Below are 22,430 nucleotides of genomic sequence, written 5' to 3'. Positions count from 1 at the left end.
AAGAGCTTACATGGTTCAGCAGAAACTCAGTCTTTCACCAAAAGCAGAGAAAATGACTTACTTTGAGATAGAAAACCACACCAATATGTTTTAACATCGTACACAGTTTCAAAATAATATCCATTGATCTACTCACTTTATATAGCTTTAATCACAAACTTTCAAAGATCGTATTTTTGTGGGAGATTGTGCTGTTTAACAGTCATTATATTCATATGAAAGAGATTGATACAGCTATCTCTCAGTCTTTCAGAGCACTGCTTCAGTATGGATCTATTGAACTAGATTGTTTATTCTTGCCTTCATACACCTTAATCAGTCATGGACTACCAAATAATAAGTCCATCTTTTGCGTTCTCTGTAATTGCAAATCAATCATTACAGGGGATTCTAAGTAAGAAAACAACGCTAACAACAACATGAAAATAATAGCTATTTAATTAATCTTGAAGCATTGATAATACAACTCTCCTAGAACTCTGACAGGTAATCGTTCTTTGATTTAATAAGTATGTTCATCCTGACACTTCCTCCCTTTTAATGGCTCTCAACAATATGGAACTAGTCCAGATCTATGTTTCTTTCTTTACTTTTAGGGAAAAAATGGGATGAAAGCATTCAATATACAGTACTTCAAATATTTTACAGCTTTACATGACCAGCTTATCAGTGGCTGGCAACAACTACTATTCTATCATAGGTCTAAAGAGCAATCTGTGTTTGGTGATTCAGAGCAAAGGCATGATTGTAACAGCTAAGATAAAAGATGGAATGAAGAGTATTTGTGATTTGAAGCACTCAGAAGCTCTTCGGATAACAAATTCTCCTTGAATAAAGTGGCTATAAAGACTTTGCTAGTACTGAAGGAAAGAGAAGGGCTAGCCAAATCTAAAGCCTTTACAACATCTGTTCTTACTGCAGCATTTCAAAAGGCCTCACGAGAAGTCCTTGAAGAACATCCATCAGTCAAAAGATCAGAAGTAGGTAACATACCCAAGAATGTGCCTCACACGTTGCATCTTAGGCATACCTTATTCACATGGCAACAAATCTTTTTGTGAGGCAACACAGGTCTTCAGAGAAAACCAGCAACATCAGTGTTCATCAGAAAAAAAAAAAAAAAAAAAAAAAGAAAGAAACACCAGTGTTACTTACAGCACATTCCCGTTGCTCACTCTGGTCACCACAATACCAAAAGGATTTGAACTCACTTCCACTCTGTAGTTTAAATTGGAGGCTGCAGGTCCACTGAAGGAGCCCACATGCTCATGGGGGACTTCAAATCTTTGTGTTGTAGGATCAGTAATCTGCACAGATTTAAAAACATTTGAAAACACTGCAAAATTTTCCAGCATTAACACATAGATCTGATGTAGCATCTTCCTGTCCCTAACACAGTCTCTTCCTTCCATTTCCATTATCATTCTCTTTCCATTTTCACCATTCATTTTCAACTATTTCCCTACTTATATCTGACCTCGTTTTTCCCTGGTTTCCAGAGAAACCCACCACAGGAGGCTAGCTTCCAACTGAAGAAGCCCTGCTCAACCCCAGAAACCATCAATACCCCCACAGTCACTATGCAGACTGCTGAACTTTCCATAAAGCTTCAGAATAGCTAAATATGTCTGATAGATTGATTAAGAGATATGGTCAGACCATAAATGAAGAGGAAATAAATAAAACATTTGGCCCAGAATCTTTTCCTATAATGAGGAAAAGAAGTAGATACTGTAAAAAATGAGTTTTTAAAAGGTCTCAAAAATTTCTCCATGAGGAAATCCCACTGTGCTAAACCTTCATACGCACAGAGACAAAGAAAAGAAGAGCTGATAACTTTTCAGTGGGAGGCACGATGGTGCAGCTGAAGGATTAATGGAGCCCTCCCAAAGTCACTGCACAGAAATGGCCTGCCTAAAACCATGTACAGAACATAAACCTTAAAACAACAGATAAAAAAGATTAACCTTGAACCGGAAGCGATTTGCTGTCTGATACTCTCCTGTGAGGAGGACAGTGTTGATATCTTTTCCAAAGAGAGAAGGTGATGAGAGCCTTGTTAACGTGGCCTCAAATCCTAAAGAAAACACACAAATGGAAACATTACTGTTTCAAATCTGACATCCAGATGTGCATTAAAAACCAGGTTCTTCAGCTCCCAGCTTACCTGTTTGAGTTGATCTTGTTGACCCATCCACTTTGTACCCATGGTTTTTAGAGAAAAAGCACCAGGGTACACTGGTATCACTCTGGGGACTCCAGCAGCAGCCACGCAAGTCACAGACACTCTGATTAAAGGACAGGAGGAACTCACATCAATTATTTTGGAGCTACGAGATATGATTTAGCGGCTTGTGATAGCAATAGTAATGGGAGCATGGTTGGACTAGATGATCTTGTAGGTCCTTTCCAACCTTGTGATTCTATGATTTTACACAATAAACATTTTACACTGCAACAATTGAAATGCATGTGAAGTATTTTTTACCCCAAACACCAGAAAACGTAGTAACAGTTGCTATCAGATAAACTCTTTCACTGAAAATCTATTTAGTCAATTCTAATATAAACAACAAGGTGGGTTGTTTTTTTCTTTCTTGATTCAGAGTAGACAAATAGACAATGAATTTTTCTTAAAACCTGAAGATTCACAGGATGAATGAACCCTTAAAAAATTAAGGAAACTTTTGAGCTGTGACAAATACATTAGAGACTAACCAATGCTCACACACTGGGGACTGGATAACATTTATGGTTGGCTTAACATCTAGTAAACATCTGGCTGGAAAACATCACATATGCATCATTTATCATTATGTATGAGAACTACATTTCAATGTCATTTCCTAGTATCAGAAATGTTAAGATTGCTTCTGCAGAACCTTAGATTCAGATTGATTGATGACGGCTTTTTTCGACAAAAACAAACATAAACCACCCAAGCAATTAAACCCACTGTTTAAAGCATATAACTCAGTATAGAGGCATCAACCTTTAATCTACATCTCAATACTCCAATAAACAGGAATATGTTTGCTTTACTGTTAGAAATTAACTTATTCACAGATTGTCTGCACAAGTTCTATGTTTGAAGATTACACTTACGTAACACATCACTGTAAATGTCCACACATTTTCCCATGTTAAAAACCAAACTAATTACTTGGAAGCAAAGGGCAGTAGTGATACAAGAAGCACCACTGAGGGCAAAAGTCTCAGTGATCTTGGGCATCCAAATCCAACACGCAGATCTTCAAGATCCTCCTCCAACCTGCACACTAGCAGAAGCTCTTCACGCTCAAATATTTTTGCTATTTGTTCAATATTTATTTAAAACTCTCCATAGCTATAGATGAAGATAGGCCAAAATCCACTGCTACTGGTGAGAGTTATAGAGCCCAACCTAGAAAGTTCAGGTCAATTACTTGCCTCATTCTCTGAACAGAGAAAGCTCTAGCCCAGAAATAGTGTGTCAAAGGAGAGCACAGAGCTATTGGCTCAAGATAATTTCATGCATTATTCTACAGTGTTTGGGCCAAGCACAGCAACTAGACTACATATCAATGATACATTATGACCTCAATCTTCTTATCCCTTCCCAGACCAGTGACTATCCCATAGCTTGAACAACAGTTTATCCTAACACCTAACACTTCAAGCATCTCCTTTCTCAACTTCATAAACATGCTTTTCTTTTCCCAACTACTTCTCATCTATGCTTGTTGAATATTTTCACTAATTACTTTACAGGGCAGTTACAATCTTCAGGATAGGTTTTATTCTAGTGGATTTGTAAACTGTAGATCAGTACTTTTATGGCACGTGGAGCTTGCTGCATGAGGAAGTAAGTGCATGAGTGCAAGATCGGTTATGTTTGACACCAAAAAGAACAGAGTTCATTCAAAGGTATTGTCAAGGCTGTTACTGAAGCTATCATTTAGTGTAAATAAAGATAGGAGGTGATCACAGCCTCTGATCTATTAAACTAACGTACTAGATACCAACACACAACAAAATCAAAGAAAGTGTCAAAACTTCATTAGAAATAATAGTGGAAATACGAAAACAGTGCTTGATGGGAAACAAAATGAAATCGCTTCTGAACGCTGAACTCGGCACCAAGGACTGAAAGAATTGCTTGTCTATGTGTCAAACTGCAATGTTTCTTTTCTTAGCATCAAAACAAACTTTTACCAAGATATTTTCAAAAACAATAACAACAAACCAAACAACAAACAATAAAGTCTCCCCTCAACCTACAGAGCTTGACAGCACTAGCTCTGCTCATGGTAGGTTAGTTTTTACTAGTGTATTCTTCTCATCTTATAAAACCAAACAACTTTCCGTGGCAGTGACTAGTTAATAAAAGCCTGCTCTCTCTCAGGGTTTTTATCTCTGGCAAGCCTGTGATTGGTTAATAAATACCTCTTTGCTTTCCGTGCTCCTATCCTCTGCAAGACCAGACTTCACCTAGAACACTTCAGCAAATAAAGACATCAAGAGAGATACTAAACTGCTACCTGAGCTCAGGCAAAGTATCACACTCCCAGTTGCTTTGTATTCTGAAAACATCTATTGGAAACCACTACGTAATCCATTTCTTATCAAATTCCTGTAGTTTTAGAGCTCTGCCAGATGTAATATTAGAATAAACCTGAAGAAGGGCAACAAAAGTGCTTGCAGAAGAAAACAGGACTCTGGATTGCGAGATGCGTGCACATAGCATCTTTCTTCAGGGCAAAGATTAAAGGTGATGTTTATCTCTAATCTTCTGAAATTTGCTGCCCAGAATTCACTAAGGAAAGAGCAGATTTAGGAATCATTTATTTTACCTCTAATTACAGAGCAAGAATCTCAGTGTTCAAACCTGCATCTATAGCCCCCCCCGTTCCTTTTTTTTTTTTTTGTTGATGGTGACTTTATTGTGATTGTTTTTAATTATTCCTGATCACAAAGGGTAAAATGGAAGAGCACATTTACAGTGCGGCTTGCAGTTGCAACCAGAGCAAAACCATTTTCTTCACTTCTGATAAGTGTAGTGCTTAATGTGGGGTGGCTAATCCCAAGGTAGTAATTAAAGATTAAAGAGATCTGCATGACACCTATCGTGGTGTGCTTGCTCCTGGAGTAAGGAACCAAAGAGAAGAGAAGCATGCTGTGAGTTGAGCCTCTACTACTCTGTTAACCCGCTAGGCTATATTGAACTACATATCATAATACAACTCATGGCATGACAGCATCATTAACAACTGTCACTTCTGCAATTAGACTGGGAATTCACAGAGCGATAGAGAAGGTTGGTTAATCATTTTTATATCTTTGTGAATGGCATTAGCATCACACATCATAATATACTCTCTATATTTTCTCTCAAGCTGCACCCCACTAAGAAAAAAAAAGCCAGGCACCCATCATCTTCCATCAGAAAATGAAAACATCTATTATTAAAATGAATAGTAATGATGATTAGAAAACTAACAAAAATAACCTTTCTATAGCAACCACCACAAGAATGTTCTATGCATACTCAGATGAGAGACAACATTCAAGAAAGAGTAGGTGAGATAGTGAGATTCAGATCAGTTCAGAGAGGAAACTGACAGCATTCACTGCATTATAAAAATCTCATGCAGTGAATCTCAATGTGCTATTTCTAAAATGCTTTGCTGTAAATGCTTGCAGTTGGCCGTCAGAAAAAAAGAAATTGCTTAGACAAAGTTGTTAAAAACAGTCTGTATTTCTAACCTCTCCTTGTTTGCCTAATTTTGTTCTCTCTTATCAGCAAGCCAAAGTTCTGGGGAATATATTGGCAGGGGTCTTCAACCCTTAACAGTAAAGTGCTCCAGTGGCTAGAAAAAAGTCTGGCCTTCTGACAATGGGCTAAAATTGGTTGTACAGAAGTTATATGCGAAGTAGTCAGTCATTCACAGACAAATAAAAGTTATGAGGACCATCAATACGTTAGAGAAAAGGTGCATTTCCATAATTAAACATAGGATTTTATGTGGAAAGGCCTATTTTCTAACTGATTTTAGTACAATGTTCTCAGACCTTTGTTGCTGTTTGATCCGGGATGCAGTCAATTCTCTCCACTGTTAATATGTTCGGACATTCTGGTGTAAATTCTGTTAGGGAAATAAAATAATGGGTTATTTCCAAAATACATTAATATCCGGATTATCATTAACTTGTTCTGCTGACTTTCTCACCACCTTGATTCTCTAACCCTGAATACAGACTCAAATGAGTTTAAATTATTGCTACTGTGATTTACCTTAACTTTGAAAAGCTGCACAGGACTATTCCAGATAAAGGTAGGAGAGCTTCACTTTCGATTTTTTGTACAAATGGGTGACATAAAATACTTTAATTGTGAAGATATACAGTAATTCAGTTTTCAGTAAGTCTTGTAACCCAGCCTGTACTGCTTCCTTAAAAATTTATGTTGAATTAAAATCAAAAGGGCTTTCTTTTATCTGAATAGTGCTGTGCAAGTGCTCTTATGAGTGTTCCATCCCATGAAATACTGTTCCATCCAAAGAAGTTAGACCATCAGATAAATGCACCTTAAGGTTCATTTAAGAGTATAAGCAGGATGGGAAATGCCTGTTTACAGGATTTGGTAGGATAAGACAAGAGGGAATGGTTTCAAAGTGAGATAGGGGAGGTTTAGGTTGGATATTAGGAGGAAGTTTTTCACACAAAGGGTGGTGACGCACTGGAACAGGCTGCCCAAGTAGATTGTGGATGCCCCATCCCTGCAGGCATTCAAGGCCAGGCTGGATGTAGCTCTGGGCAGCCTGGTCTGCTGGTTGGTGACCCTGCACATAGCAGGGGGTTGGAACTAGATGATCTTTGAGGTCCTTTTCAATCCAGGCCATTTTGTGACTCTATTATGTAAATGTAACACTGAAACTAACAGGAAATAATTGGATTTAAAAACACAGCAGAGAAACGCTCACTCTTTTTCCCTCCCCTACTTGAACATTCATATTCTTTGAATTAAATGATGCCAACAGCCAATTCCAACAGGAGTGCTATAGGACTCGTGAACATCTCAGCAAGCAGAGCTGAGCAGTCCCCATTGAGGGTTTTGCCTTTGGTCCTGGGAGTGGGAAGTACTTACCTGTAGTTTTGACTGCAGGTACTCCTGTTGCTAAAAGTGCAATGAGAACAATGGCCACCACCACCACCAGGCAGAAGAGGGCAATGAGAGTAATTTCCAGGCCACTGAACTTCCTCTTGCCCATCTAGGTCAAGAGGAACATCATTAGCATAAGGAAAACAAAAATAACAGCTTGAAAAACTCTATAAGTTACAGTATTCGTTCTCAGTTCTTATATTTTCGTAAATCATTTAGGTTTTAAACCATATCTCCTAATCCTAGGATTAAAAATAAATCTCCTATTCCAGATAATTCACACAGATTACTGCGTTATTACACTCATGGTCAACCACTGAGAAATGTGTTTTGTTCCCACTAAAGCACTTCTAAATACGCAAATAAGAACTTTCTCCTGAGGTTATTTATGAAGTTTCTTACATTTTACTGAAACACCAGAAAGAACAACACAAGGCCATTAATGTTGAACTGCACACCAGCAGGAAAACTAATTAAAACTGATCTCCATCATCCAGATCGATATACATTGGCAGCAGCAACTGCATTTCACATTTGGTTAAGAATATTTAAACTAATAAAACAACATGAAATACAGAAAAACAGCTTCTTTTTTGTCCAAGTAAGAAAATGCAGAAATGTGTGCGGATTGCACTAGCACATGAAAGCGTTCTCAAGTGCTTTAGTGAGAACCTAAAAGAAAAATACTTTAGAAAAACTTCTGGGATGAGTTTTTGGCTTTTTGTTTGTTGGTTGATTTGATTTTGTGAAACAACACTGTTAATTTATTGCACTTCCTTCATCACTGACCATTTCCTACAAGTATAATTTATTACCCCAGCACTATCCTTATTCCTGGAAATCCCACAGCCACCAGAATGAATAGAGAATAAAAACAGTAAAGAAACACCAGCAATCTCCAGAACACTAAAGTTGATACTTAGATAAATGTACCCTCATGTATGGAGGGCCACAAAGATGCTCAGAGGGCTGGAGTACCTCTCCTATGAAGACAAGCTGAGATTTGGGTTTGTTCAGCCTGGGAATACCTTATTGTGGCCTTCCAGTACTTAAAAGAGAGCCTGAAAGAAAGCTGGAGTGGCACTTTTTACAAAGCCATACAGTGATGAGGCAGTGAGTAATGGCTTTAAGCTAAAAGTGGGTAAATTTATTTAAATATTAGGAAAAATAAGTCTTTATTATGAAGGCAGTGAGACCCTGGCACTGTGGGTGTGCTCAGGACAAGGCTGGATGGGGTCCTGGGCAGCCTGAGCTGCTAAGAGGTGTCCCTGCCCATGGCAGGGGTTGGAACTGGATGGGCTTTAAGATCCCTTACAACCCAAACCTGTCTATGATTCTACAGTGATTATTATCTAAGCTTTTTAAAATAACGTACTGCTATTCACATTTTCTCCATTAATATCAAAATTAGTAGCTATTTTTATGATTATAGTTACCTCCTAAGGGAAGTAACACATTTAAAACCTACCACTACACTGTATATTTAAAAGCACATATTTAAGGCCTGTTTCTACAATGAGGAAATTATATTCCAGCAGTTCCTCCTCTGGGTTTCCTGTAGTATTGTCAGAATACTCATCAGCTAGGAGCCCTAACAAGTAAAGTTCATTTTTCTGAAAACCAAAATATTAAATATTAAGAATAAAGAGGAATATTAAAATTCTTTTCGTCCAACTCTCCCCACCACCCTGCAAACATCCGCAGCATTGTATTTCAGCTTTTTCATTCTCAAGGTCTCCTCCACAACCTGAGACTTCTAAAACAAGGATTTATAATTTATAATTCATAAATGCAACTTTTGTTGTGCGACTTGGGCTCTGCAGCAAAGGGAAGGTCTGCAGTAACACAGATGGAATAAATGGGATAACGTACCTTAAAGCCCCTCTGCTTCCTTCATCTGCTGATCCTGGTTGTAAAGCTCAGTCTCAAAACCAATGTTTTATTCTCTGCTGTTATCAGTTCATTACAGTGTTTGCTAACCAATCTACCAATGGCAGGCACATACATAATTACAGGCAGGTTGCAGAAACTTTCTGAGCTAAAATTAGTTACTGTGGTTATTGTAGCCAAGGAATAGTTGGTTAATTAATAATATTTTGGTTCTGTATCACTCAGCAGGTTCTGTAAATGAGAGAAAAGAAGCAATAAAATGTCAATAAATTTGACCACATTGCATGATTTAATGGCTTTACTGTTCTTTTTCCATATCGTTGTTAGTAGACGCTTGATTCTTCACATTCTTTGTCTATCATTTCTGCTTTAATCACTGTATGAAGTCATTAAAGGTTCTCAAATGAGGAAAAAGACTTACTAAAATAATTGTTAATAGATAATCAAATTTATGATCATTTAACGTATTCAGTAACGAACAACAAATTATTAATGCTAATATCAATATAAACAGATTTGATGGGATCATAGCAGTAAATGTCAAAACAGTAGAAAGATGAAAGATTAGCACAGAAGAGAGTTTACAGGGAAGAATCTTCAATCATAGTATACAGCCTTAATATTTAATTGAATTTTGACTTTTTGTTACAACAGATATAATCATGACATTAAATCTCTACTTTCCAAACTAAACAGTTTGGTTCATAGCGTTCAGAGTACTTAGAAATTATTTTTCAATAAAGTGAAGGTGGCTGAGATAGATTCGAATTGTTCACAAATTGTGGTGGATGCCCTCAAGTCCTGCACTTGACCTAAGACTTGCTAAAGCTTGTGAGCCTTTGTAAGCCTCAGCATGACCATTCCTTGAACCAAACAGCATAGCGACAGTAGAGCACCAGCACCCACGGCCATGACCACAAAGAGGGGTACAGCCCTAGATAAAGCAGGTGACTACTGAAATTCCTTATGGGAAAATAGCAAATTGCATCAGAAGTTGAGAGAAATATGATAAGAATTCTAAGTGCGAAGATGAGTCAATCGCTTTACCGTACAGCAGACAGAACCTCACATAAGCACCCCTGCCTGAAGAGGTAGGATGCAAAGCAGTGATCTCCTGCTGGGCTGAGACTTCTTTCAAGGTTATTCCTCAAGGTTGAGACATCCTCACTAACTACCCCTGTTGGCAAGCAAAACTTTAATTTTTAAAGGTACCCAATTTATGTTAAGATTTAGCAGCTTGAATATGTAGTAGACTAATCACTGTGACTCTTGTCATCATAATGAATTAATGGTATCAGGTTACTTAACATAATAAATCCAACTGCTGCTATATTGTTAGAAACGCGTAAGTGCTGGGTGTCTCCTGCAACATAAATTTACTCTATTTCCTAAATATTTCCCCTCCCTCTGGCAAATGCAGGTAAGAGAAGTGACCCCTCTCACCACAAAAGTAATGGTTCTTTTTTTCCCAAGTCGGTTCTTAAAAGGCAAGATGGTTCTCCTGGAATCATTGTCCTCTACACAGATGAACGCCACCACTCTCAATGACTGTTTTTAATGTGCAGCCTGGTATTCAGGTATCTTAGCCTCTCCATTCCACTGTAGCAACATCATGTACATCTGCACATGTGCAAACAAGCTCTTCAAATCTAATTCTAACGTCCCTCTTAATATTGCAAAATATAATTCTTTATGAGTGCACAATGAGACACAACAGTGTCACATGGATTATGAAGATAGCAATGATACTGGAGGTCTTGTTTGTTTATCTCTGTTTTCCAAATTGAATTTAGTTGTTCCAGGAAAGTACTTAGTTCAGCAAACCATATGGCCATGTGTTTCATTTAAACACGTCTGCAATCACACAGCCATCTACAGAGCCATTTGTTTAAGTGCTTTCCTGAATTCATAGTGCTACAATCTGATATTATCAATCAACTAGTATACATTTTCTATGCAATTTGAGAGCACAAAAGCACTGAACAAAAAGCTCTCACAAGAGGGTTAACCAAGCAGGTTTCCCAGCCGAATGTGTTTTGTCTACAACAGATATCAACAACAGAGCTTTCAGGTCAAAATGTAGTATTGAAATCCAAGAAGCAGGAACTATCATGGAAGGACATCTATCAGAAATCCAAGAGGAACATGCTGGCTCTCCTGTATTCCCTGCATGTAATGTTTACGTGGGTGAAACCACCCTGAGTTATCACTTCAGCAAGATGGGAGCTCTTCAGTGAAGTCGTGGTCATGCTCAAGGAAAAAAGGAAGGCCAAACACTTTTTAGAAGCAGCTGTGGCAAATTCCATTCTCAAATACGCATTCCCCACACCTGGGAAAAAAGAAACTTGCTTGATTTACGTTCTGCACATTACAAGGCAGTTGCCAGCTGCATCTCCTTCCTTCTCTGAAATGAGATCTGAAAGATACAACTCTCTTCCTTCAGTAGGAGATATCAGTCGTTATCACTGTTCTGTGTACTGAAGTGCACATGCCTGTTCAGAGCAAAGATCCATAGGTCTGTTGTCCACTCCCAGCTCAGTTACTTATTAGCTGGATGTCAGGTGGTGATTAGACCACATTCATCATCTGCACACTTCATGTTTTTTTCTACCATATGGATGATGAAGATGATGATTCTGCTTAGAATGGTTTGATTAGCAACATGTGCAGCTTTTTACCTAGAGAACTGCATAGGGTCTGGTCTTTCCAAAGAATCACTGTATTGCTATTCCATGGAGACTTATGGTCAGAATGACCCACGCTTGAGCTTCTTTCTCAGGAACAGCTACATAGGGATCACGTGCAGGGCATCTCCAAACAGCACAGGCAAAGATATGCTATTGTTTCTATCTAAATATATCTGCATATATATATATATATGAACACTACAGATCTTGCTTACATAGAGTAATAACTAACTTTTTCTTGAGGAAAAAGAACAAAAACAGATATCCCAGTTGAGCAAAAGTCAAATAATTTGGCCAAGTCAACACTTTGGTGAGAGTCTCAGATTCCGTGTGACGTGACTGCAAGGTTTTTTGGCAGGAGACCCAACCTGTTCCTGCTGTAACTCTGCTGCAGTAAAGTCAGCTTGTACTGGTAATGACTTTTCTCCCAAGAATTTCAGGACACTTTGGCAAACTAATGAGGCAGATACACACAAGCAGAAAACCCATCCAAATTCAACATGGCTCTTTGAGGACTGCTGGGAACCTACCATATAATCCATCCATCAATTAACAAGCAGATCACATGGATTATATTCCTGCGCTCCACAAATCATCTTATTTGGCACTGAAATCTCAAAAGACCTATTATTGCGGAGTTCAAATGAAAATGTATATATATAGATAGATAGATATAGATAGATAGATACAAATCCTCTTCACACTTAAAAAGACTTTAGCAACTCCAATATAACAGGCCCAACCCATAGAAAGTGCTAAGTGAAATATTACTGCACATTTCCAACTATTGTAGAGAAGATGGGGGGCTTTGTGAGTTATGTGGGGCTCTGTGAATAAATGCCCAGTGTTAAAGCAGAAGCTGGAGACCAGCACACCCTGTTTAGACAACAGTATCTTAGACTTTTAGACTAAGTCATTGCATGTTCTCTCTGGCTTGATAGGTATGGAATTATTAAATGACCTGGGCAGTGTTTAAATGAGAGTAGAAGAAAAGTTCGGATGATAATTCTTCATTTTTTGTGTACTGTGCTTCATTGTCTTCATCAGATGAGGACATAGAAATCTGGATAAAGGCCTCACATCTTTTCTCAAAACTGCCAAGCAAAGTAAGCGTTATGAACTTGGTAGAATTCAACCTGAAAAGGTTCACTGCACACATTAATCAGTTCTTCAGCACTTTGCTAAGACATCAGTGAAGGCACAGAACAACTGATGTGTTCACTGTACAGTTTGCCTACTGCACCACCACCCTCTGGCCCTCTACTGGCAGCCCTGAGTTCTGTAAGGAAAGGGATAGCAGAGAAAATACTTTCAGAAAATTCATTAACGTCTATAAGAAAGCAAATGCTTGCCACAATATAGGCATATTTTTCCCCTTTAAAGCTTCAGTGAACACAATATTCAGCAGAGACTTTGAAAGTCTGTGAGAGACAGCTCTTTTATGGAAATTTCTAGGCAGAAATCTTACCTGGGCTCCCTAGGAGATTGTTATTGCAGTTGCAGACCTGAGCATGAAGGCATGCCACTGTTAAGATGTACAACTTGTTACAGGTTTCCAAAAAGGACAAAAAAATCCTATACTTAGAACAAAATAATGATAACAATAATTTAAAAAGTAGCCAATTTTAAAGATGAACTGAGCAAGAAAAAAATAAAAAGAATAAAAAATAAAGTGTACTTGCCCTGGAATGTTCTTCATGTACTGAACTGAGATTAAAGTAAATCTGGTCAAGAGAAAGAACTGAGAAAGCCTCAGGAAATGCATTGCAAACATTTATTTTCTCAGTAGGACTTTGAAGAAAACAGATATGAATTCTTTCAGAGCTGTCTCCTTTTCCTGAAGTGCATCACAGTTCAACATAACATCATGTGTGAACTTAGTCTCAAACAGAAGTAGTTTTCATTTTATAGCATTTGGCAGCCAAAAGATTTTTACTTTGTTTATTAACCAGATAGAGAAATAACTTCAATAGAATAATTGCACTGTCATGGAAAAGCAGAACATGCTTGAAGTTCATTTTCGAAGCATGTCTAGTTCTAAGAGCAGTGCAATTAGACGTTGTATATATTCTCCCCTTTCATAGCTAAATAAGTCTCTGCATACCTAAACTGTGGGCCGTAATCCTGGTTCTAATAACACCGCTGAGCCAACGAAATATGACAAAGCTGGATTCAGCTGAAGCTGTATACTTGCCCTGGAATGTTCCTCATGTACTGAACTGAAATTAATGTAAATCTGGTCAAGAGAAAGAACTGAGAAAGCCTCAGGATTCAGCTGAAGCTGAATCCAAGTGTTATTTATGAATTGTTATTTCAGATTCCAACCCAGTAAAAGCCATAATGGTGACTACAATGATAGCACTTCCAACTGAACATACACTGTAGAAAGGGGAAGAAATTCCGCATTTCTTATTGCAATCGAGGAAATAACTTGTTGTGAATCTCTAAATTACAGCAATATAGCAATCACTACTGAATGTTTTAGTGTAGTCAGAGCAGAACTTGTTTCTCATGTGCCTGTGATGATCTGATAGCTGATAAGACCTCAAATCAGATAAAAAATATTTTAATACTTCTTGCTTTTCCACAGTTAGTGAAAATAGAAAGGAGAAACAGAGAAAGCACCCAGTATAGAATCAACAAGCATCACAATAGTCTGAACCATAATCATTAATATAAATCAGTTAGTTATATCTGTAAATTAGTAACTGCTGTTCTTCTAACTAGTATGTGGTATATCCTAGAAGAGCTAAATCTTACACAATGTCAGTGTTTATTATCTGTCCTTGCAGTTGAGAAAGGAATTTCAACCTTGCTTGAAGGAAAGCATATTTTCTCTGTGGCTATTCGTGCTTCGAAACACGGAAATACCAAAATATGTTTCACATAGTTATTTGATCAAAACCTGTTGTCTTCTTCATTCTTTCAACAGTAATGAGATCGCAGTAGGGATATTGGGAAATGCAAATCGTCCTACAGGCAAATTATTTGAACTGGTCATTTGTAGCTGGAATATGAATTTTAGGATATCCCTTGCCACCTATAAAGGTGAAAAAAGGTGAAAAAAGGAGAATCAATGTTTCCAGCTAATTGCTAGATGTTGATGGCACATAAAACTCAAAAGTTCAAACATATCCAGGCAGCTCTGCTTTTATCCCTGGGATGCTCCAAAGGGGATAACTGAGGGCTTTCATGGGCACACAAGGCTCCATAGCTGCCCCTGTGCCATTATTCCCCCCAACTTCTTTGGGTCCCACACCTCTCCTTAGATATCTGAATCCACAGAGTGAGTCACAGAGCAAACCTAACCTAACCCAGATTAGATACTTTTTCAAGAAATGCTGTCTGCTCATAAAATGAAGGAATTACTTAAGGGTAGAAGCTTAGCAGTCTCCCTGCCTTTAGGGTGAGGAAAAGATAATTCTAAAGCAACTACTGAATGAAATCACTGTTTTGGCCCCTCTGAATATTTTTGTTTTCATTCAAAACTTGTCTGCTCATTGTTTCTATAACTTTTCTTGCCCTACCTGCAGATGGTCCTCCAGCCAACATCTGTGTTTCTTGCTGCTATTGAGCAGGAAACAAAGCAAAGCCATCATGATTATATACTGTATTATACTATATATACTTATACACCTATATTATAAAGTATCATAATACTATATATCATGTACTGATTCCTAGACAGCTTTCTTACTTATTTAGACATATTATACTCTTTGCAGTTTTGGGTTTTTTTTTCAGTAAAAATTATAGATGTCCACAATACAAAACTATTAAGGGCTTAGGATCTTTATCTTAAAAAGGCAAAGAATTAATAATAAAAACTGAAAAACATGCATAATATGAGTCCAAAATCTCAATTTCTTCAGCTCCGATTTTGATACAGTATTAAGTAAATGCTCAACTCTCATCCTTACAAACCCTCAAAGTTCAGATTAGTCTTACGGTTTTCTCTCTAATCACCACAGTTGGCTTTAAAAAAAAAAAAGAAAATGCCAAAAACATTATATTCCTATAGTCACTGGTAATCTTGTGTGGGAGTTTAAATGAAAACATCAAATATTGCAAGACTTGGAACAAAGTCTTGGGGGCAGTGAAAATGATGGGACCAGGTTCTTCCTTGGCTTGGCTGATTCCTCTGCTCCTGTCCTTCCATTCTCTCTCTGTGTCTTACCTATCTTTTCTCTTATAGAAGGCACTGTCTACAGCTGATCTTGTGGGACACATGGCTATTCAGTTCTCCCTAATTCATGGCTCTGTTCAGGCCTTCATGTGCAGCATGGAATCAGTTAAGGGCCAGGAGCATTTAGCTGGACGCAGCATGGGAGCTCAGCTCTCATTTTGAAGAGGGAAGCACAGGTTATTGCAGTAGGCTATCCCATACTGAGTAACTATCATATTTTTCCACTCTGTTAATTGATATTAATGACAGCCTGTGTCAAGAAATTCAGTGTTAAAAAGATTTGATATGCTAATAGTGTAGCCTGCAAGAGTGTTTAAAGCAAAGTGTGTCTTATAGAAATAAATGAAAAAAAAAAAAGGAAATAAAGTGGCCGTGGGATGATATACTTGTGCTAGGAGATTTGTCATGTGGAGAGTGTAAACAAATCTTAAGAACATGGCAAAAACAGCTTATATTAATGGGACAAAGCAATGCAAAACATCGTGGCACTGAACCTTGCAGTGACAATGATATTAAAGAAGCTCAGATGAGCTGCAAGATGCATGAGTCTCCCGGTTAATGAATGACAGCATTAATACCTCAAGGTGTAAAGGGCATAAGTGTATGTGTCTTAGCTGAATGTGTAAAAACTGTACCAGGTTTTGGAGCTGCTTCTATTAATTTCCAGCTGTCGAACCTTAACATCTTTTTGGGCTGTTAGCTGCACCCACGATGTCAGAGCGTTGAGAAATAAATATCACCAAGAGAAAAGGCAGCCCAACAAATGCTTCACAGCATTTACTTTCACATTGTTTGCTCTTTCTGCCTCTGTCCTTGAATAAACAGGAGAGTTAGGGGTAACTTGTCCAGAGCCAAGTTAAGCTGGGAAATACTTTCATAGTGACCACCACCCTAAGGAAACAACCTTAAAAAACAAAACGTTAGCACGCCCTCTGCCAAGGCTTGGCAAGTAGTTGATCTTACATTAATATTGAACTTTGTTATTAATTAAGTAATGATAAAGAATTGGTCGTTTACCAACTACAAACTTAACAGTGTATTTCACGCATTCAAACTTTGCTCAAGTGAGGGAATGACTTGACTGCCAGTGCAACCTTGTACTGTCCATAAAGTTTATGACAGTTGAAAAGAATACTTTTCAGTATTATATCTGTACTTTTGCGTACAGATATAATTATCTCAAGCTCATTTTAAAAAAATTAAATCAAATGAAGTTGTTACTATATTAATACAAAACTTTGCGTAGCACTCCCAATTTATCATGAAGGAAATACAAAAGCTAATGAATTCAGCATATTACATCTTGTGACAAACGGGCAATCTTACCTAATTTTATTCCAAGAAGGCTATTTTGTAACTACTATTGAAATCTCATTTTGTAATGAAGGGACCTGTAAAGGGGTAATTTTACCAGAGAGCCTTTCAAGATTAGGAACATAACATTTATGTCCCCCAAAGCATCACCAAAATGATGCGGGAGAAAATCCTCCCACTGTTACCACATTTATATGTCATTCTTTCTAATAGTTTCACCATACTGCCGTGTCACTGAAAGAGTAAAAAGGAAAAGTAAGGACAGAAGTTTGGAGATTCTTTGACAAGAACCTCGTTAAGTGAAAAGATGTATTGGAAGAAGTGCTGGTGGTGATACATATCCAAAAGGAATGGAAAATAATCTCGATGGCAGAATAATAAGTAAAATGCCAAAATTGGTATGACACTAGAAAGGAAAAATTATTATTCATCCACAAGAGAACATGTCAGGTATTGCTCACAAAGCTTGTTGTCATGCCAAGTACCACACCACCCCATTAACTTTCACTGTAATATCTAAAGAGAAACGTTTATGTAAAATAGTCCTAGAACGTACCCTTAGTTCTTTGAGGTCTAGTACCAAAAAAACACCTGACTGTATATTCACGTTTTCTTTCGATTACCATGTTTCCAGCAGAACATCCAAAATAACTTGGCAGACCTCAAAGCTACAATGATGAAAGAAAAAACTACAATTATACATGAATAAATCATCGTGTAAGTTTGCCTATTTATCAGAACTTTTTGTCAAAAATAGTGCTCAGCAGAAACACACTGCCCTAATTTTCATTCATTTAATTCACTTTTTAAGAGCAAAACTCTCTTTGGACGTTTGACCATATAACATGACTCTTCCATAGTTAGGGACACACAAAAAATAGACAAAATGGCTGTACTTATTTAAGAACGACATTCCAAATCCAGAATTATTTTCTAAGATAAAAGTAAAACTCAGCAATAGCCACTGTTTCTGCCTGTGCACATTAGAAACATGACAAAATAATAATAATGATAATTTAGCGCTCACCTGTAAGCAGTGCTTCAGGAAAAAAAACATCTGATCTGAGTTTTTTTGCTTTAGCCTTTATTGGTCCTGAAACAATTCCATTGCAATAAAAAGAATTCAATTTGAAAGCATTTCACTGAAGTACAGAAGCAAAAGATTTCAATACTTCCTGCCTTTCTAAAATACAGGCAGTACCTTGAGGAAACATAATGGGCCATTAGCGTGAGCCAAACAAATATGTTTATCTGTAAGTTCCTGTGCTGTGAGCTGAAAATCCCCGGACTCAAACTGTCAAAATCAAGGCTGGGTGGTGGGCAAACCTTAACTGGCTTCCAGTCAGCCTGCCTTACTTATGCAGCCAGTCATCACTAGCTCTAGAGAGAGAGTGGATTGGGGTCAGGGTTAGGAGTTTGTTCTTTTGGACAAAGATATTTATAAATAAGTCTGATTTAGACTTGCATGGTCTTTTTTACCCTGTATTTCTAATTTCCTTACTTTACAGGGAAATTGCATTAAATTCAGTCCTGTAAGTACACTGATCCTCCTACGAGATGTTGCCTATTTGGCTGTTTTACTACAGAATTTCAAAGCAAAGAGCAGCTTTTAGATGATTTTTTAAGCACAGTCACTAGAGATTACTACTACCTCTGACAGCAGTTTATTCCCATCAACTTTAATTGTAGACATGCTTTACCAATCTGTTTAGATCATATGCTGTTCTCTTGGGATACAGAAAGCCGTTACCATGAATCACCATTATAGTAAACACACAACAATTCCTTCAGTGAAATAAAACTTCAAGACCAGTATTTATTAGTTAACCCTGAAACTTCAAGTTTAATTTTGCAACATCAGTGTCAGGGAACTCCAATGTCTGGTGGAAGTCTTAAAAATTGATGGGATCGCTTGGCGAACTCCGTTGGTCCCTTCCAACTTAGGACACACTGTGATTCAGTGACACTACAACACATCCATTTTTTTGTTCTTCATTAAGGGCTACGAGAGAGTAATAACAGTAGGAATGACTGTCATCCCAAAGAGGGAAACTAGAAAGGGAGAAGATGAGGAAAACCTATGGGGAGTACTGGAGAAAATGTTTCATGCAAGTTGTCCTGAAGGCGCAACGCATCCTGTGTAGTAATTCATTATCCCTCTCTTCTGCAGGGCAGCACTTAGAACTTGCAAAAAGAGAGCCAGGCACTAATGACTGATGTCAGTGAGCACTTCCAATCTTTATTTAATGTATTGAACAATACCCTGGCAAATTGGGTAAGACTGGAAGCAACACGATAACCCTGAACCTGCATTTTTAAAGGCTTGAAAATCCAATCGGAAGGTATGCCTCAGCAAGATAAAGAACACAGTTTTTGAAAAGGAGACTCTAATTCATTAGACACATGCCATAAAAATAGCTCCACTCTGCTAGACCTGAAGCTTGAACTGGAATCTATGTACTGTTTCAATTTCTATTTTCCCCACTTATCTAGTTTTACAGCTTTCTACAGTACAGCCCTTAGCCATCACAGGCCTATATTTAGCCAACTATTTTCCTTTATTTCTTAAAGAAATACAGTATCTGATGGTGGCAAATGCATAAAGTATCTAAATTCCTGACTGTTACTCCAGAGTCATATTACACTGTTCCATTTTCTCACTTCTTGTATAATTACAGAAAATTAGGACTTCAAACACCAAGGTCAGTTTGGCTCCTTTAAGAGCGTTTAGCAGGTTTCAAAAAAAAAAAATGTTTGCTTCAAGTGATCTAAATCCCAGAGCAGCCCCTCTGTAGGCACAAAACCTCTCAAGTGTGTGTGGGGGGGAAGCTTGCAGCAGAGGTAGTGTAGAAATAATGACTTACTTATTTGATGAAGAGCCAAACACGTTCCATTCAATTCCTACCTTGGAATGTACCTACATGGAATGTACTTTCTGGAGGCCGACTTGATTGTGTAATGTTCAGGCTGGTCTCTACATTTGCATTGCAAAGACCCAGCCATTAACAACCATTAAAAGTTTGCAGCTCACCCTTGTTCCTTTCCCTTAGCGATTTCTTGCATATGGGTAAAATGCATTCAGCTGCATCCAGAGAAGACACCAGATAATGGGTCTCACAGCTCAAGAAGAACCAATGGGGCTTGCTGCCTTGGCATTAGGTGACTTCTCCACCTGATTACATCTGGTTTTCTCATAAACAGAAGAGATTCAAAACGGGGATTAGCATTAGTATCCTTTTGAAGCTGGTGTGTATCGTTCATCCCTCCCAAATCAGAAACGAGGCCTAAGTAGAAAGAGTTAAAAATCAAGCCACCTGGCAAGATAATGTAGATGAGCCACGTGGAGAAAGAAACCAAATGCACTCTCTTAGAGTTCCAGCTCATGCATCACAAGCACCTCCGGGCTTTGGGGTCAGAGTCTGGCATGAAATAGCAACCACCTGGGTAGGGCTATCACAATCTTCTTCAAGGCCTCTGGAAAATAAATACATAAATAAAATTGGCTTCCTTCTTTGCTTCTGGGAGATGAGATCATGGCCTGTTGATGACTGAGGACAAGATCCCCCTGAGGCCCCAAAGTTCTGTTGCCAGTCAGTAGGATGGGAAACCAATTCACCAGCCAGAACAATTTCTCAAGCAACATAAAGAAAAAAACAGATTATTAAATAATGCTCTGCCCATTGCCACAGAATACCCCCAAAGGTAACCAAAGCATCTTTATGGAAATAAAAACTTAGCTGAGCTGAGATGAATTCATTCTTCCTAACTGCTCCATCAAGGATACCAGTACCTTTCCCTGCAGCACACGTTGCTGGTCTGGGGATGCAGAGCTGCTCTGGTTTCCTACAGGAGCTCCTGTAGTGCCGTGCACTCATATTGTGAATCATTATCACAAAATGCTGAACTGAAATACTAGCTAGCGAGCTACCCTGATTGAATTGCACTGCTCTCCAATGCTAGCTCCACAATAATTGCCTCAACAGCTGCCTTCAATAAGGCACTATTTATTTTTCAGGATTTGCAGCTTTAGTGATGCTATAATTATAGCAAAAATACACAAGTCACTTAAATTACTGTAATAATTAAGCCAGACTAATTTGCTGTAATTATTTCTTCCAAGACAAATAGAAAGTTTTCTAGTACCTTTTATCTCTTTGTAATGTATTATCAAACATTTTCAGCCTCCTCTTGGTTTATCCTGCTTCAACAATGCTCTGGGACATTGAACTCAAATTTGATATGTAATGAAATTATATGAAAAGAACTGGGAGCTGAGATCTCACTTTCTTTCTTTTTAAGTAACAGAAGAATTTCACTACATTTCAGTTTACACTTGATACACAGTACCAAGTAATATTGCTCCTACTGTTAATTACTGTCAGCATAGGATACTCAAATTGCACCTACCTTGGCTGACAGCAGAGCTATCAGACACTACAGCCTGCATGGCCAGTAAGTTGGTGTGTGCCTCCATTGACAGCACTGCAATGGCACATTACCAGCTCTAACACCCACTCAGTCAAATATTCAAGTAGCCTAGGTATTTTCCTTCCTCGCAGAAATATCATAATGTTTCAGATTATTAAGATCTGTTCTTTGCTTACTCATTGCACTGGAAATGAAAGAGCGCAGATATACAATCAGAACAAATGTTATCTAAAGTAGGTTGGGATCTTAGTCAATAAGGAACAAACTATGACATCTGTTTTGGAACAGAGAGAATAAATTCTTAAAAGGAAAGCCCAATGCATGCAATGTGTGCTTTAAAAGTCAGTGTTTACCCTTTACACCCCTATAATGGCTGCTATTGAGCCAAAAAAGAGGAAATAACACAAGACAGCAAGTATAAAAATTGACAGCAAATTCTTTTTTTTTTCCCCTCCCTCTATGTAAGAAAGGAAAATATTCTAACTGCAAACAAACTGTAAACTGTTTCACTGAATAGATGGCAACCTGTAAGTCTGGGCCAGGAAATAAAAATCACTACATGGTTTATTGTTTTGCTACTCAGCAGAAGTGAGTACAATAATAGCCAAGTTATTTTAGGTCTTGACAAAGCAGTACATACAGCTGTCATGTCAGCAGCCACCCAAGGCCTTCAGTACTTATCGCTGCTGTAATCAGCCAAACCACTGCTCTATTTCTTCAAAGCATCAAGCATCCCAAACTTTTACAAAATCTTTAAAAAGTAGAGGCTTCCAAGTTTTTTTTT

General features: G+C 38.0%; 1 protein-coding gene across 1 annotated transcript in view; it reads right to left on the bottom strand.

Moving 5' to 3' along the window:
* Positions 1-9,167, bottom strand: part of SI (sucrase-isomaltase) — a 46,272-nt gene extending 37,105 nt beyond the window's left edge. The window contains exons 1-6 of the mRNA XM_031555006.1: positions 9,014-9,167; positions 7,127-7,250; positions 6,052-6,125; positions 2,168-2,288; positions 1,968-2,077; positions 1,156-1,307 (exon numbers count right to left, since the gene is read on the bottom strand). Of these exons, the coding sequence (XP_031410866.1) occupies positions 1,156-1,307; positions 1,968-2,077; positions 2,168-2,288; positions 6,052-6,125; positions 7,127-7,250 (581 nt within the window). The 5' untranslated portion in view covers positions 9,014-9,167. The remainder of the gene's footprint in view (positions 1-1,155; positions 1,308-1,967; positions 2,078-2,167; positions 2,289-6,051; positions 6,126-7,126; positions 7,251-9,013) is intronic.
* Between the last annotated feature and the right edge of the window lie 13,263 nt (positions 9,168-22,430).

The sequence above is a fragment of the Meleagris gallopavo genome, chromosome 11, assembly GCF_000146605.3.
Source record: "Meleagris gallopavo isolate NT-WF06-2002-E0010 breed Aviagen turkey brand Nicholas breeding stock chromosome 11, Turkey_5.1, whole genome shotgun sequence".
In the NCBI taxonomy this organism is placed as follows: domain Eukaryota; kingdom Metazoa; phylum Chordata; class Aves; order Galliformes; family Phasianidae; genus Meleagris; species Meleagris gallopavo.
The sequence above is the reverse complement of the archived record's forward strand: the minus strand, read 5'-3'. Positions and strand labels throughout refer to the sequence as shown.